The sequence below is a fragment of the Pocillopora verrucosa genome, chromosome 6 (genome assembly GCF_036669915.1).
Source record: "Pocillopora verrucosa isolate sample1 chromosome 6, ASM3666991v2, whole genome shotgun sequence".
In the NCBI taxonomy this organism is placed as follows: domain Eukaryota; kingdom Metazoa; phylum Cnidaria; class Anthozoa; order Scleractinia; family Pocilloporidae; genus Pocillopora; species Pocillopora verrucosa.
In genome coordinates, this window is record NC_089317.1 from 19,955,805 (window position 1) to 19,972,540 (window position 16,736).

General features: G+C 40.0%; 2 protein-coding genes and 2 non-coding genes across 8 annotated transcripts; 1 reads left to right on the forward strand and 3 right to left on the reverse strand.

The window, feature by feature from the left end:
- Positions 1–197: 197 nt before the first annotated feature.
- LOC131794139 (serine-rich adhesin for platelets-like) lies at positions 198–7,791 on the reverse strand. 4 transcript variants are annotated; one of them, XM_066168831.1, is made up of 4 exons: positions 7,739–7,791; positions 7,315–7,598; positions 4,913–5,019; positions 198–4,528 (listed from the first exon to the last, which is right to left on the reverse strand). In XM_066168831.1, the coding sequence occupies exon 4, from the start codon at positions 4,396–4,398 to the stop codon at positions 838–840; it is 3,561 nt and encodes a 1,186-aa protein (XP_066024928.1). In that variant the 5' UTR covers positions 4,399–4,528; positions 4,913–5,019; positions 7,315–7,598; positions 7,739–7,791; the 3' UTR covers positions 198–837. The 4 variants fall into 4 exon arrangements, with proteins under 4 accessions (XP_066024928.1, XP_058967642.2, XP_058967648.2 ...); XM_059111659.2 differs by lacking the exons at positions 7,315–7,598; positions 7,739–7,791 and adding an exon at positions 6,073–6,170; XM_059111665.2 differs by lacking the exons at positions 7,315–7,598; positions 7,739–7,791 and adding an exon at positions 5,342–5,407.
- Positions 4,645–4,716, reverse strand: Trnae-cuc (transfer RNA glutamic acid (anticodon CUC)). The gene has a single exon. It is a non-coding gene; the product is annotated as a tRNA-Glu (tRNA).
- Positions 6,544–6,616, reverse strand: Trnav-aac (transfer RNA valine (anticodon AAC)). The gene has a single exon. It is a non-coding gene; the product is annotated as a tRNA-Val (tRNA).
- Positions 7,792–10,025: 2,234 nt separating the features above from the next.
- LOC131793375 (uncharacterized) lies at positions 10,026–15,839 on the forward strand. 2 transcript variants are annotated; one of them, XM_059110786.2, is made up of 4 exons: positions 10,026–10,376; positions 11,098–11,185; positions 12,360–12,518; positions 13,539–15,839. In XM_059110786.2, exons 3-4 carry the CDS (start codon positions 12,374–12,376, stop codon positions 15,041–15,043), a joined length of 1,650 nt encoding a protein of 549 aa, XP_058966769.2. In that variant the 5' UTR covers positions 10,026–10,376; positions 11,098–11,185; positions 12,360–12,373; the 3' UTR covers positions 15,044–15,839. The 2 variants fall into 2 exon arrangements, with proteins under 2 accessions (XP_058966769.2, XP_058966774.2); XM_059110791.2 differs by lacking the exon at positions 11,098–11,185 and having other exon boundaries at positions 10,028–10,376.
- The last annotated feature ends 897 nt before the right edge of the window (positions 15,840–16,736 follow it).

The following is a 16,736-nucleotide window of genomic DNA, read 5'->3' on the forward strand; positions in this document are numbered from 1 at the left end:
TTAAAAGTTACGCGCGCAACATTCACATCGCTTTCGTCGTCGATTTCACACAGTTTGCCATGTAACCAGGCCTACCATGCAACAAACTTATAGACCGCTCTGAAAACACCGCAAAGTTTCCGCTCTGGATTTAGAAATACTTTAAACGTATTTTTATCCCCATAAATCCAAAAAGGGAAAGTAGAGTGTATAAACTTTGTTTTTTACTCAAACTGTGATTAGTACAGCAAGTTTGACTATCAGAACAGAGGTATTTTCTTTCGTTTTAATTTTTGGCTTCTTCTTCCGACAAAAAGATAGACGTTGAGGGCAGATTCGTCCGCATACGTTAAGCTAACCCGGGATTAGAGTTTTCCAATAAACTCCTTTTTCAGATTTGCACGCAGGTAAATTAGCTTTATTTTCATTTGAATTTTTTGTTGTTTTCAGGGGTTTTCAAAATAAATCTCAACAAACTGTGACACCGTTTTTCTCGCATTTTATGTAGTAATGATAGAAAGCACACTGAAGTAGGTGTTTGCAGCGTAATGGATCAGGACTGATAAGAGGAATCTACAAACGTGCGCATCCAACTTAAGGGTTCAGTGTTGAACAACTTTCCCCGGACGCCGGAAGGTCAAAAAATCGAGGATTCAGCCAAAACAAATTGCTAATTAATTTGAATTTATACGGCCACTTCAAAAGAGTTTCATCTGCACGCCAGAGAAACCATTTGATTGAAAGCATGTTTGGACGCAAAGAAATTTTCACTCAAATACATGGCCAGGAAGGCTTATTTGAAATTAGAAAAAAATGTTTTTAGTGCTCGGAATACAGGTTCTGGTCAAATGCCGGATTTCATTCGTCATCTACAATAATATCACTTCCAGAAAGCTTAGCCAGTTTCCTCATGAGCACCATTTTCAGTCTACTCAGCCGAGACTTCTTCCATTCGATTTCTTCTTGCTCGAATCTCTCGCGTGTGTTATTAATCTTTTTAACAAGTTCATCTCTCAACGCCTCGTTGCGAATCTTCGCCGCCTCTTCCTCCTTTAACCTCGGCGCTCCTTTTCCTGCTTTTTTCTGATTGGTTGAATGCGGGGCTATTGATGGATTGCACGTTTGAAGTTCATTTGCTGCTTTGTTTGCTTTACCGGCAAGCGGTGGAAGTTGCTCCACACAACTCTGAAGTTGTGCTATGGAACTTGATGGTTCACCAACAATCGTGCAATCAGTTTCCTTAATTTCACAATCAGTTGTCACGTTACAATTAGAGTTAGTGCTGTCTGAACTTGGGGGCGAATCTGCTATTTCGATTACCTCGTGTGGCTTAGCAGCCTCTCCTGCCTTGGCGACCACGCCTGGCTTAACAAACTCTCGTGGCTCATCAATCACCCTTCCCTTGGTAATCGCCCTCAGCTTAGCAGCGTTTGATGTGCCTTCACATATATAACTCTGTTTTCCACCCGAGATCACAGTTCTTTCAGTTCCTAATATAGAAGTATTGACTGGTTTTAATATGTTATTGACAATACGGTGTTCGTCGAGTTTTGAGGCAGAAAATTGCGCAAGCGAAGTGTCAAGGCGCTGATCCGTTGTTAATGAACTAGTCGTTGAAGAAGTTGTGCTGTTAGATAACTGCTGACCTAAAGTTAAGCCACTGTTCATCTGGCGTACTTCGTTTTGACTCACACTACTACCTAGAGAGACTGGCTGTGATATTGTAACATTTCCGGAAATATTTGAATTAAGACCTGAAACCGTGTTTCCTACATTTAAAAACCGCTGACCAACGTTCCCTAATCTCCATCCTTCGTCAATGATCGAGTTGGTCGCATCAACGTAAATAGGACGCCCCTGATTGATTACGAGCGCTGTTGCAGATTTCTTTGGAAGAAGGAAACCTCCAGCTTTAGAGTTAGCACTTAAACCATACGAAACCTGGGTAATTATTGGAGTGACACTTTTGGTAGATGAAGCTTTACAAATTCCTTGTGTATTTTTGCCCGCTGTTGTTGCGCTTTGAGATTTATTCACCTGACTGTTGTTTTGAACAGAACTGACTGATTGATGGGTTCTGTTTAAAAGCTGTCTTAGCACTTGACAGTCTTTATTTGAGACATTCGATTGTCGGCGCCGTTTCCATGATTCGAGTATCTCCAATATTTTGCTTTTTCCTTTAGCTACTCCATAGGTACGAGATCGAAAATTGCCTTGTAACGAATCAAAACTGCGATCAGGTACGGTGGAACGAGGTTGGAGTGGAAGGCAGCCGTTATAAAAATTTGACTGATTTGGGTGAGTTCTCTGATCACTGCGATCTGTATTTTTGTTCCTAATGGTATGGCTTTCGGCATTTTCTTGTGAGACGGCGCTACCAAGTCTTTGAGTTACGTTTCTCATCTGTTGATATCTACCATTGAGTGTACTTTTGTTAAGCCACTTATTTACAGCATCATAGGAATATCTTGTGGCTTCAATTTCCCTACTAGAGGAGTCCGCAAAACCTAAGGGATTAGTCAAAGTTTGTTGGACGGGTTTCTCATTTGATGCAAAGTTATCAGTGATGCGCTTTAGCGACTCACATCTGCTGTCGACTGTTCTCTCATTTCCTACTGAAGGAGTCCTTGTTCTTTCATCGAGAGCAAGTAACCCACGGTCGATAGTTTCTGTAGTTAGATAACCCTTCCGACCGTGACCGAGGGTACTTTGAGTTCCGGAGTTGCAACGCTGATTAGGACCGTTTACAATCTCCTCATCGCAGCTGAGATCAATTCTAGTCACGATATCTCTATTGACGTTAGATGGTTGATTAAACCATCTATCCGATGGGGCGTTAACAGCTCTCGAAGGAAAATGTGCTCTTGAACGATTGTCAGCTTTTAAGTTTTGAAGTAAACCATTGATGAGCGAATTCTGTCGTTCGTCACTAGCTTGAGCAGGAAGACGTAGCTGACCAGCAGGCGATTTTTCCGGCTCACCTAGAGGTCCGCACACGTACTCCGATGATTCGGCACTTTTTCGATTTATGTGAATCAGAGGCGGCTTGTTTGGCACTTGCGTGCTACTGCTGACAGGATTAGACTCATTTACTTTTGTAGGTATGTATACCGTCTCTCTCGCGTTTGTTTGAGACGTTTGAACAGAACTTCTTCGCAACGCTGGGTGAATAGTCCACCGTACTTCCTTAGATTTCTGCGTGGAGTTCTCTTGGCATGGCATGTTTCTTGACTGCCTCATAGCAGATGACGAAATATACCTCGTCTTACCTCGCTGAATTAAGACCGTCTCGCCAACAGATGCAAGTACACCGCTTTTACTTTGGGATCCTGCGTCTTTTTCTCTCTGTGCTTTGGCTAAAACAGTTTTCTTTCCTTTGCTGTCAGTGTGAATTAAATACGACTCTCCTCTATAATAAAAACGTTGCACAGCAAACACTTCGTCTTTTATCACGAGAAACATATCTTTTTTTCCATCTTCTTGGGTGAAGGTCAGTAAGAGATCGTTGTGTTTCGGTGACTGAACTTTTGTATTAGAGTTTTCCGGGAGACTGTCATTCGAGGTCACAGAAGCATCCGCACTTAATTGATGAGCATCAGCAGCTTCTTCCTCGTCACAACAAATTACTTCAGCAGTACGTTGATCGGGGAAAGCCTTCCTATGGGGTATTGGTGAACTTGTCTGTTGCAAATTAGGAATTAATTCAGCTGCGGGTGAACTCGATGTTGATAATACTGAGCGCACGCTAACAACTTTAGGCAATAAGACATGATCAAATGCAAAACCTTCATGAACTCCAGAGTTAAGGCTCTTAATTGTTCTTGGAGTCGGTGTTGTTGTTACAGCTTGACCTAGCTCCCCAGATGGCAGGCCAGATTTGTCCGCATCGTTGTAACTATTAATGGTGGTCAGCGGAGACTCAAAATCCTCATGACCAGTAGTACCCTCATTCACTTTAATACTATGAGATAAGTCTTCTAACTGTCCTCCAGTGCTTTCAAGACTTTTAGAGTCGTTTTGTATCAATGGATTCCTATTATTTGCAATGTCTAGTCCAGAATCTTTATTTGAATCAAAGGACGGAGTAGTCGTTTTGTTTTCAAGCCACTGAGCCACTTCACTGACAATATTGAACAAGCTGGTTTTGCTTGAACACGAAAGACTTACTTCATTCTCCAAGAAAGATGAATCATCATTTTCCAGTTTAACACGTTTCATAAGGGGCACGTTTGTTCCATCTTCGCCATGAATCATGTGGTATTTCAGAGGTAATTCGAACGTAGGGGATGCAAGCTGGCCAGTATTGTCTGTCGAATCATTCTCCTGTTTAACGATGCAGGCGGGGAGTACTTCTTCATTTTCAACGGGGCCTTGCAAAACTAAACGCAGAGGCACTTCTTTGCTGTTTTCCTTTTGCATTTTGGCAAAGTGGTTAAACGTCGACACAAATTTTCCTCCTAATTCCAGCTACACATTTGGCATTCAACATCTAAGCCAAGTCAGTGGTGAGTGCTTCAGTTGCCTTTCAATACATGAACTTTTCCCAATACTAAAAAATCAAAATGACAGCAAAGAAAGCGAAGAGAAGGAGAAACAATAGGTTAAAAACCGTACCGTGAAAATTTGACGAGAAAAAAAAAGATCCATGAAACCAAAATTAACCTGTTCCCACACCGGGAATCGAACCCGGGCCACGGCGGTGAGAGCGCCGGATCCTAACCACTAGACCATATGGGATACAATATGAACTTAGAACAGAGCTGTATATTTATATCTAATTACTTGAAAAAAAAAAGGTGTAACCGTGTCGTCTGCGTGGGCCAGCATACCCTACTTAATAGATTCTTGGGAATTGAATTGCCAATGTCTCGTGTTCATGGTTGGACTTTGAAACTGACGGTCACCGACCACATAAATAACAACATGTACTCACCACATTTTTAACTTTTAAGCCTGTGGATTTCCTTGCTAGAAACTTTTTCCTCGTTGTTCCTCGACGTTGGCAAGTTTCTCCCATGTGGTTCTTGCAAATTCTAAGTCCTTAAAATAATTGAAAAATCCACCATCATAGAAAGCAAAGCTCTGCTCTTGCTGGTGTCATGGCTAAGATTCAAATCTTCTCTACGCCAAATTGAATTCAAAAATTTCCCTTTGCGGGTCGATTTTGCGGTGGAGTCATGCAATACGTCTGACAAACTAAATCCGTCTCTCAGGGCTCTAATTAGTCCAGCGCCTGAACAATTCGCTCAAATTCTTGGGTTTTTTTCTTGGCCAAGCGGCGACGAATACGGATAAAAATCGAATTTGTAAATATGAAGCGACAGTGGGATCGTAATAAATGCATACAACGAGAAAGATTCACCTTAAAAAAAGTCTTTGTCCAAATAAATGTGCTTGAAAACAAAGCGCTTCATCAAGAAAATGGCAGCTGTTTTATGTACCTTGGATTGACAACATGTGCTGTTCACGTGATTTTTCAGACTATATAAAAGCGGTTATCATGAGCGATGTAGTTTTCACATGTACTTTGACCGTTTGGTTGTCAACTCATGATCATCACACGGTAATACAATTTTGAATACTTTTTTATCAGGACTTAGTAGGAAATATTAAAATAATATCTTACAAGATCGAATTTCCTTTCTCAACGAGAAACATGTCGAGTGTAGGATAAAGAAGAAAGCCTTTAAATACGAACTTCCGATTCAAATACGTTCAGATTTTATTCCATAACACAGTTGCTCCCTTCATTAGTTTGGAAGTCTTAGTTTGCGACGGAACTTGGTTATACCGATCACTGGCGAAGGTGGCAAAGGTGGTTCAATGGTTCATTTAGGCGAGCTATGCCAGAGCTAAGCAATGCCAGAGCTATGGCAGAGGATAAATTGTCTCTTTAATGACCAATGCCGGAAATCGCTGGTAAAGAAAGCAGTCCCACTAAAACCACACATGAGCGTAGCGCTCTGCTACCAACACGAAAGCGTCGAGCCGATATTTTTCGCTTCACACGCTCAACATATCACTTTAAAAATATCACATTTCGTGCTAATTTTTTTCGTTTTAGACCTGAGACACAATCATAAAAAGGCATACCTCGACAGCTCATATATGGACGACTTTGGAGATATGAGGAGAGTCGACAGATCGGACACATATGATGCAAGTTTGCCTCGTGACTACCTAAGTTACGATCTTATTCAAGATAATTTATGCGGGCCGATCGACAAAAACTCAGGGTACTTACCTTGCTTTATTCACGAGTGTAAAACTTCCGCACTTAATATCGGACCGATCAAATGCCTACTAGACCAAATAACTCCCTGGAGAGTCGACCCAAAGAAGCAAGAGGAAAATATGTTCGAATATTGAGGGTTGACAAGCCCAGTTGATTATGCTAATTATCATTAAAATTTTTATCATTGTGGACTTCCATAAAGCCCATTTCACGAAATATTTTTGTCCAGAGTAATCCTATCACAAAGACACCAACACATCTCCCCTTAAACACTTGGAAATAGAAGAAAAAAAGTAATAGGTAATACCCTAATGAAAAAAATTGAAAAATGTTTCTGGCAGGGCTCGAACCTGCGACCTTCCGCGTGTTAGGCGGACGTGATAACCACTACACTACAGAAACCTCCGATGTTCAACACTTAAAAATTATTGAATTGAATAGTGTGAATATATTGACTCAGTTGCCGTGGTGGACTCTACATGCTTCTTACTTAAAAAACAAAATACCCACAAAAAAGAATCAAAATATACAATAATAATGATACTGTGATTACAAGTTATTTTTAGGTATGTGAGGAGCTTTTCAGTAAAGAATATTTATGCCGGCAAAAAAAAACGGAATTACTTGTTTTACACCAGGTACAATTCCATTCTCAATCCTGAAAGAAAAATACTTATCATAAAGGTAGGCTTGGCAGCCACAGCGAAATGATATTATAAACTTTATTGCCAATGGCTTTTTCGACTTTCTTTTTTTTTAGAATTAAACCTGGTCGTTTTAACCCGACGGATCTGTCACACAACTATGTTGAGTTTAGGTGTTGCGTGACGCAAAACCGTTAGTGACAAAAAGTGTCGGAATAAAAGAGACTTATCAAGTAAAGGACTTGCTCCTCTCTCTTCCCCGCGAAAAAATTTCTTTTTCTTCTCACATTTTAGTCGGCAGAGGCCACCTGCAGTTAAGGGAATTCTGTTTTTTGAGCAACTCAGTAGCAGGCTGTCGTCAGTTAACAATTTCGCGAAAAATGTTGTTATTTTAAAAGATTTCCTCTCTTTCGTCACTAATATCACCTCAAAATAAACTTCCACTGAGGAATTTACCTTGAATGTATCATACTGACGCCGTTAATTTGATTCCTCTGAACCATAGTTTTTGTATTCCTCTGAGGACATTTTGATTGTTTTCTGTAACGCCGAGTAAAACTTCCTTCGTTTCTGTGTTTCCAGTATCAGAAACTGGAGTTATACGTTTCCGGCAGACCAGCTTTTGACGCAAGTTGTTCCTTCAAAGTTGTTGACCCTTCAAACTAAGCAGCACAGCAATAAGAGTGCCTTCTTGGCTTTCCCGTGATGCTATTTTGATCCTTCGTTGTGGGCATTTCCATCTGTGCAAACAAGAAAAGCGCGAGAATACACAAGGTGACACAAAACCGCTTCAGTTCAGCGTAAATGAAACAAATATTACCTCTCAAGATTCCTGGACTATTTAGCGAAACGGGATAGGAAATTTAGACGATACAATTACCCAACATACAACATAAAAGTGAAGAGAAAGGTTGCAGAAACACGCCTCGCACTAGGCCAAGAACTTCCATACAGTTTAATGATGCATTGCGCTACGCTCTCTTGCAGTCCCTCACGGCCTATAAGCTATCACAATTGGCAAAGATGTTGCAAGCTTCTTAATCAAAGCTGTTTTAGTAATTTGTTGTAATTTTCCATAATTTGTGCGCTCCATGAGTCTACAACAGTTTGACCACTGTGATGACGAATATCATTACTGATAAGGGTACAAACCATACTAAAACCACTGTCGATTTGCTAAGTCTAACAAGATGAATTAGGACTGAGATTTTGCAAATATTATAAATGGTGCACTGAAAGTAATGTAATTGATATTTCAATTCAATGGGGACATAGCTTTTTATGTAACCGGCAGCATGTATGTGCATTATCAATGCTGGTAGCGTGGAGGATGGTTTTGGAAGAATTCTTTATTTAATTTGCAAGTGAAAGTTATTGTGCTAATAAGAGGTGGAATATAAATATAACAAGTTATCAAATATTTAGAAAAAAGATGTAGTATATATATCCGTACAGTTGCATTAAAGGAACGTCATAGCGCGTTGTCTGCGTAGCTTGCGGTTTTGGGTGCGACATGGAAACTCTTAAACCGCACACAAAATTTCCGACTCCTTGGGCTAAATCGTGTGGGTTTCTTTATTTAGAATTTCCTAATGGCTTTAAAGAAGTGAAGATGGCTAAAAATAATTTTGCTATCTTTGAACACAGTTCTCTGACGCATTGCAGTAGCTTTACAACTTAGTCATTTGTTTCCTTCAAAATGGTGTCGGTAAAAAAAAACAAAATTATCTCTAAATTAAAAGTGTCAATTCCGGTTGCTCTCAGTCGAATGTAAGGATGTTTATAAAACTTCGCAGAAATATGAATCTTGATATACGTGCTTATGGATATATAAACTCGATACAAACAAACCCATCAAGCGGTCACCCACAGAACAGTTCCACAGATTAAGGGTGTTATAAAAAGACGATATAAAATTAAGTTTTATGCCATAATTGACCTCGTAATGTACAGAATCTCGCTCAAAATACTACTTATTTTGATTTTGGAAGAGAAGATAGAATTTTCACGAAAGATTGGTTATTCTTAGTTTTATTTCGGCGGTTTGGCTTTAAGTGACAATATAAAAAGGCCGTTGGGACTTAGTAAAGGATAACCGCGACCGCTTAATAGACTTGATAGAGGTGAAAATTACAGTGATTAGGGAGTTAAAGTCCACGACGTCAAAGGGAACGGAAACGTCACTGAACAAAAGATTTAATGAGCAGAAAAATGGCTGTGCAAGAGCATTATAAATCTTTGTAAATTTTTGTGCTTCCTCTGCCAAACAACAACGTGAAATTACCAAACTTTGCCTTGTCCTTGAACGACGACATCTAATTTTATAATTTCTATTTCTCAGTTAACGCTGTGTTCCATATTCATTTCGAGATAGTTTTTACAGTGAGAAACACACTAAATGACTTTGGGGTATCGCGAGATTCGTAGGTAAAATATAAGCTTAATTTAAGCAATGTTGTCCACGGCGTCGCAGTGATCGTTTCTTTACTCTCTAAGGAGGGGAAATAAATACCGGGTCACTGCTGAATACGGTGCCGCCTATACAGGTTCGAGTTGTTCTAGTATCCTGTGGTGTTACTCTGGCAGCTAAATATACCAGAGAATTGACTACACCATGGTTAGAAATAATAAGCCTGATTAGCTTATATGTTTCGTCTACCCATTTCAGGCTGCTTTTGTAAATGATGCGTACATATGCAAATGAATAAAAGGAAATTTCAAAGAAGAACTTTGAAAGAAACAGTTCTCTACAGAGTTTTACCGCATGACATGAAATGGGCAAGCAAAACTGAAAGGCTAACGAGGGCTATTGAGCAGTTTTTGGCACTATTTTTAAGGGCACAAACAAAAAGAGTAATAGTGTCAACCGTGAAGGAAGTTGTATTAGAAAGGAGTAAACAATTTTTGGCCTATATTTAGCGAGCCATAACTAGCAACATCATCGCCCGCGGGCAAGTAATTACGGGCTATTACGAATCAACTGTTTGAATGCGTTGTTTTTTTGTCGCTATAAATTCTTTGACAGCCGCCGTTTACTCGGTCAAATGAAATTAAGCGTGCTCGGAATGATTGATGGTGATCTGGCTAATTCGATATAAACGGATCCAAGTACAGATTGACTCAATATTTGTTGAACAACGTTAGGACTCGGAAGGAAAATACGCTGAGCCGACGCTGTGGCGTTTGATTGGTCTGTCACGTCATTTGAACCACTGGCGGTCTTACCAATCAGGATCTCTCACGACGCTTCATGTGCGTCAATCATAGCATCTCAGCGATTGCGGTTTTATGCCGTTCATCGCTTAAGTGATACCTACCATACCTCTTGCCTATGATTGGTCAAATCACACACAAATTAGAAAAGATTTGTCGTAAAACTTACTACACGGCGCCGCATCAAAAAAGATTTTATTTATTGTTATCTGTGTCAGAAGTGCAGCGCAGTGATTAAGTTATCCTGTGAAATAGTGCAGAGCAGACACTGAGGCGTATCTGTGTTAAAGTTTGAAGTTGACCAGGTAAGTTTTTTCAATTTGCGTTAACTCTATTACATACCGAATGTAAGAGACGCGTTACTCGTGCCTCACGCTGATCAACTGCCGCATTCCTGACTATTAATTCTACTCTCACAATCGCCGAACATTTGGCGAGATCTGGCATGAAAGCTGCGGACTCCTTAGAGCACCTGTTGTGTCTTGTTTGAAAAGCAACTTTGCATCTAGACTGAGAAAACTTGATATAATGATAATACCAGCAGTCCCACAACTTCATTCATCGTTTCGCCTTCAGTGAAGCGAAGTGATCAAATTCGATGCTTGATTGCGTCAGTCACTTTTATAATTCAACTGAGAAGCTCATCTGCTATCGCAAGCCTTGAAGGACACTCCCTAAGAAGGAAATGATCAGTTCTGAGTAAGAATTTACTAATTAAAAAATTATACACAGTCGACTATTCATTCGTTGTAATAGTGTAATTGCTAAATAAAGAGAAAAACCAACCGGAAAAACAACTAAAAAATTTATTCATAAAGTTTTCAGTGTTGAGTCAGTCAGCTTGAATTCATCACGGAGTCGAAAGGATTCAATGTTAGTTTCGCAAGCGGCATTTATACGGAAAGATTGTTAATTTTTCTCATCAATGGTAAATTAAAATTTCAAATCTGAGACAGTGACATCAAACTGTCTGTGTGTTTGTCATTTACACTGCAATAGAGGAGATGTCGTATTCTTTATTGTTAGTAAGAAGTACTGGCGCTACTGAGACTCAGTCAAGCTTCATAAGTATTGTATTGTACAGTATTGACTTCCTGTTCCAAGCTGAAGCGAGGTCAGTGTCACATAGGAAGTTTTTACAAAGGTTCTACTAAGTTTGCACCTCAGGCAAAGAAAACCTTAAAAAAGTTTTTTTCTCATGGCGAAAAACTGTCAAGCTCAATAAACAGCGCGTATTGACTACGGACTCGTCAAGGGGTTTGAAGGCAGTTATCTCGCGCGTGCATGCTAACTATTCAAGGAATGATATAGCCCTTGGGGTTCTCTACAGAACTGTGATAAACAGACGTGACAAAAGGCATTTTATTCATTTATTCAAAAAAGAAAGACCAAACAAAACATAGTGGGTCACGTTAATTAAAATAACAACAAGGTTTTTGTGTCACGTATTTCTAAATAAACCGGCAAACAGTCTTAAGTTGCTCACATGAAAACCTTCTTAAATTCGATTTTAATGTTTCCTACAATTTTCAAAATTAAAGTAAGATTTTAAAGTTGGCAAGCAACGTCCTAGAAATCTTCAATGATTCGGACAGAACATTCCGGTTCTATCTAGGAGTTTGCGCAAATGAATAAATTTAATTTAACTTACTGTCTCTGCAATGTCTACATACCTAGCAGTCAGAAATCTTAACAGAATTCCCAATGAAAGGTTCTATAACACTTTGTAAAGGATCAGAGGGTTTAGAAATGTCAAAAGACTACGAGAACTATTTTGATTTTCAAGTGTTTAGTTGAAAAATTTTCCAAGCTTGTGCACACCTAGAGTCGCTTGGGTTGTAGACACAAAAACACTTTAGGCTAAGCTGCAGAATACCCTGCCACTCATTTACAAGTCATTGAATGAGAAGAACGTTAATTGTGTTATGCCTCGATCTTCAAAGCCTTCCGACACGTGTAAATGAAGTGGACCAAAGTGACAGGGTATTCTGCAGTTGCTCCCAAAATTGCTCGGCATTTCTAAACAAGCATCGAAGAATTTTTAGTTGGTTTGAATGAGGTTTTCTGTGACAGCTGGGCATTTAGTCTATTTTCTGACCGTGCCTAGCATTCCGATCAGAATGATTTTCTATTTAAGTGTTGTGGTATCGCTTGATACTCTTAAGAAGTTTGAGAGAACCTTTCAATGGAAATTATATGAAAATTTTTGACTTCGGGGCATTCATTCCTGCCCATATGCAGTGCAGTAAACCACAACCTATTGTATTTGGTTTGTTATTTTATTGTAGAGGCGGTGCCAAACATGATTCACGTCAATGGACATCCGTCTTTTCCGCAAAATTGTTGGGGCCATAGAACTTTTCACTCTGCTCATTGTAACAATTCTCATTCCACGGTGAAGTTTACAACTTCCAACGGAGTCTACTCTGCTGCACAGAAGATTCCAGGTGAGTAGATAATTTAAAATATTCGTGATCAACCTATTTATGCAGTTTTGAATATTTCTAAATGTGTTTAGGGTCACATGTATCTAGGGAATAAATCTGTGATTACTGCATTGGTGCGCAGTAATTTTGATCGTGATTACTTCTTCTCCAAAAATTTCACAGCCTCTCGTTCCTCTTATCAAGCGCCAGCAAAAATCTTAAGCTTAGGTCGAGGAAGTGGAAAGAATTTAAGAGGGAGAAACAAAGACGCGCGCATTCACGCGCTTCGGAACAACGCTGTCGCCTTCCCTTACTTGCACAAACACTGCACACTCACACACCCCTCCCCTGTCTCTTGCATTGTACTCTTATGCTCTGACTTGTTCCTCAGTCGCCTCAAAATGTGCACAGCTGTTAAATATATGCACAGCGGTAAAGTACATCGTGACTAACAAATCGGACTCCCGCTTCGCGGTCGTCCGATTTTGTTTATCACTCGTATGATTACAGACCGAATTGGACTCCACTCGGTTCTAATACCATTATCAATCAGTAGAGAGTGGTTAGCAGTGTAATCCGATCGACATTTCAAGGTATGAAATTACCTCAAATGACTCTTTCAAATGTCAGTTGGGACTGAAAGGTGCTTTGATCACAATGTAAGCATATATTTCTATTTGTATATTTTAAAGGCTTTCTTTACTCTAATAGAGGGAGTATAGATGGTGTCAAGAGGTTTCACATGCTTAATTGAATCTTTTTCTTTCGCACACAAACTAACTGCTCTGTTCGTCAGTATTTTCAAAAGGTTCCTCGCTAACAGCTACTCTGCAGGAGTTGATCCATGAATTTTTGTTAAGAGGGGGGGAACTTATATTGTGTAGCAACATGCGATCCTGTCGTTGCAAAAATGTTGGTGTCGAACAATTAATTAGTGGGGCGTCCGTTTCCCCCTACCCCTCTCCCCCTGCGACCTTGCCAAAGAATAACGTAAGGACAAAATCAAAATCTGGACATACTTTTCTCTTTGTTTTCCTCCAGCTTTCTCTTGTTCTTCGATACTGAACGCGGCAAGCTGCAAAACTACATCTGATGACTTTTTCCGCAAAAACCGCGATGGCTTTGGACTATTCTTGACCAGAGAGGAAAAAGCATTTATGAATAGCCAATTCTGCTGCGTTTCATCTTCAACTGAAAATGGAATCGCCTTAAAGCCAAACCATTCCACAGCTGTGACGTACCATCACTTGGGCCGAGACTGTGGCATTGCAGACTCCTGTTATGGCAGCACAAGGCGTGGCCTAATGTCTTCCCGCAACGAACAGCTTCCATTGACAACCAACTGCAATCACGAAATTACGAACCTCTGCATGAAGGTGTGTCAACATTCAACAAAAACGACGTTTAATAAAGTCACCAATCAACACAAAGAAACGGGCAAGAGCTGTACAGCAAAAGATGGTTCGATCGAGGGATGTGCCTCACCTGTTAGACAAACGGATGGTATCCTCACCATATCTCAGGCCTGTCCTGATGTAATGGAAGGTAGTGTCTTTCACAGCTCACAAGAGCAGAAGCCCAGCATACCAGGAGTGATAAATCAGGAGCATTGTCCTTCTTCATGCCCTTCGCAAAAGCCAACACCAAGTCTTATTTCAACATGCAACGAAGAAGAGAAAAGACACAGAATTTGCTCCGTCAACCTTTGTTATTCATCAGCTGATGGAATTCAAGGAAAACCAGGAAATGGCATGGGACGCGCTGATTTTCTCTCATTTAAACGAAATGCTACAACTGCTGCAGATCGTGATAATTATCCCGAACAACAACGCAAGAGACATTGTTCGGGTGACGATGTGCTCGGAATTATCAATGATCAGGTATCTAGCGAGATTTCTAATCCGAAAGATGCTTGCAAGACGCCTCTAAGTCAACCTCACCCTGACAAACGTTTGTATGGTAAGGACACAAGCCCTAAGGTAAAGAGATTCGGCGAACTTAGCCGATTGCCTGAGATGACACCGTCACCTAGTCAAGTCAAGGCCATCACTTCCCAAACGTTAACTTCCGCCAACAACACTTTTGGCACTTTCACGTCCAGTGTTCACGTCAACCAGTCATACGAAATAAAAAAATCGCTTGAAATTGGAAATTCGCCAAATAGAATCAGCGCCAACATAACCTCTTCTGGTGCCCTCACTTCTGATATCGCCATTACTTCCACCAACAGCAAAGCTAGGAGTAACAAGATAACACCAACGAATCAACCAATCATAATTGACCTAACCGATGAAACCGAAAACAAGCGAACCAATTCAGAAGTATGTCGATCAGGTGACCAAGATCCAAATGATGTAAGACTTTTCGAGCGTCGAAAAGACATCCATGAAATTATTAACACAGCGAAACCAATCCAGCGTGATTTGTTGGAAAGTGACAAAGCACCTTTAAAAAGTGGCGTTGCTTTCGATCATGACTCTATGCCAAGATTAATCGGGGTACTTCCGTCGGCTACTGCAAATGTCCTATCGAGTTTAGCACATTGATTCGCAAATGGGAGAACTTTCTAGCTCAGTTCTTGGCTTTTACAACTTGCGAGACATGGGTAAAATTTATAGAAAATGTCCTCTTTAAACAACTGCGCACCCCTTTGTGTCTTTTCGTTGTGTGACACATGTCCTGGTCACGGGCAAACACTAAAACGAACGTCCCGGCTGAATTAATTCAGATGGTTCCCAACTGACCAGAGCAACATAGCAACAGAGTTGGATTTTTCATAGCAAAACGCTCCAACTCGTTTATCTCTCAGTGAAGTAATTAGTGGCTAAAAATATAACTCGTATCATTTAAATTGCAGTTTACCCTTAGTCCCCACCCGCCCGCCCCCCCCCCCCCTTTCCTTTTCAGCGTGAAGATTTAGCGAGCCTCAGTAAATGAAATTGAAAGATCAGACAAGCAGGTGATATGTACATATATAGCTGAATGAGGTAATTTTTTTTTTCGGATGATGAAACGTACTTTGTCCAGTAGTAAATTTGCTGTCTCCTTATTTTTCCTTAAAAGTTTTCGTCTAGTGGCCTGGTCAGTTACAATTTTCAATCAACCCGACCGCAGTCTGGCCAAGTCTTTCAGCGAAAAAGAGGCAATATGAACCTTAAAAACAGAAGTAATTAGGGCTACAGTTTCAAAACGGAATTGTAACTATCGATACTTAGTCACGAGTCTGATATTTCAGTTTCTTACGAAAATCAGTTCGATTTCCTTTTCTCACCCAGCTTACTGCTAGAAGTATAGTATTACGCCACAACTCGGTTTTTTAATTAAATGAACATAGTTACTTTCCATGACTATAATCAGCTAAACTACTGTAACCGTTATCGGTGCGAAAACTGTGTCGTTTGAAAATGAAAATTTTGTCAACTGTGGATAAATATGAAAGAGAGATCTTACAGGATCGATGTTCTCCGTCTCTCTCGAATTCTCATCATTTATCCACTTCAGTTTCGTTCGGTTCAATTGTTCACGAGGCACGTGTCAAAAGCAGCGCTTAATTTTAGAAAGAAAACGGTGTCTTATTTCAGTTTCATGTTCGTTATGGTAATATGTTTTCAGTAATAATTTGTAAATACATGGCTTCCCGCGACTTCAGATAGAAGGTATGTTTTCAGTCGACGTTCGCCTTGTGGCTGTTGAGGTCACAATCTGACCCAATCTTCGTGACGAGGAAGCGAGTGATTCAGTCACTTGAAATTTATTCAACAATTGGGTAAGTAATCTCGTCAAATTAAATTATGCGAGTGTAGACTTGGATACGGGAGGTTTGGGGAGATTTTCGTATCTTTAAAATGAATCCTATTGAATCTTGTTCTAGATTTCCATCCCCAAAGTCCTCGTCGTATATTCATTTCTACTTCACCGCTTATAGTAATTTTTTTAATTGAATAAAATTTTTTTTGGTCCCCTTCGCGTTGAAGATATATATATATATATATCAGGAAATAATGTGGCTTCAAACTGAACTACATAAATTTTGAGATGATGAAGTCAACTGGAAGTTTAGACTTCTTTTCTTTAGCGCTTGCTACAGAACTTCTGTTCGTAGCGTTTAGTTTAAAATGCGACGACGAGGGATTTCCGGTTGATTGGTTGTCATCAAAGAGCAACAGAAATAGATTCATTCATTCTCTTTCCGGGAAGCGTTCGCGTCACAAATTTTTCCTATTTAGAGTTATACTTAGT

Coding starts and splice junctions, on each gene's coding strand:
- LOC131793375 (XM_059110786.2), top strand. CDS start 12,374: ATGATTCACGTCAATGGACATCCGTCTTTTCCGCAAAATTGTTGGGGC. Junction 12,519..13,538: donor TGCTGCACAGAAGATTCCAG/GTGAGTAGATAA, acceptor GTTTTCCTCCAG/CTTTCTCTTGTTCTTCGATA.
- LOC131794139 (XM_066168831.1), bottom strand. CDS start 4,398: ATGCAAAAGGAAAACAGCAAAGAAGTGCCTCTGCGTTTAGTTTTGCAA.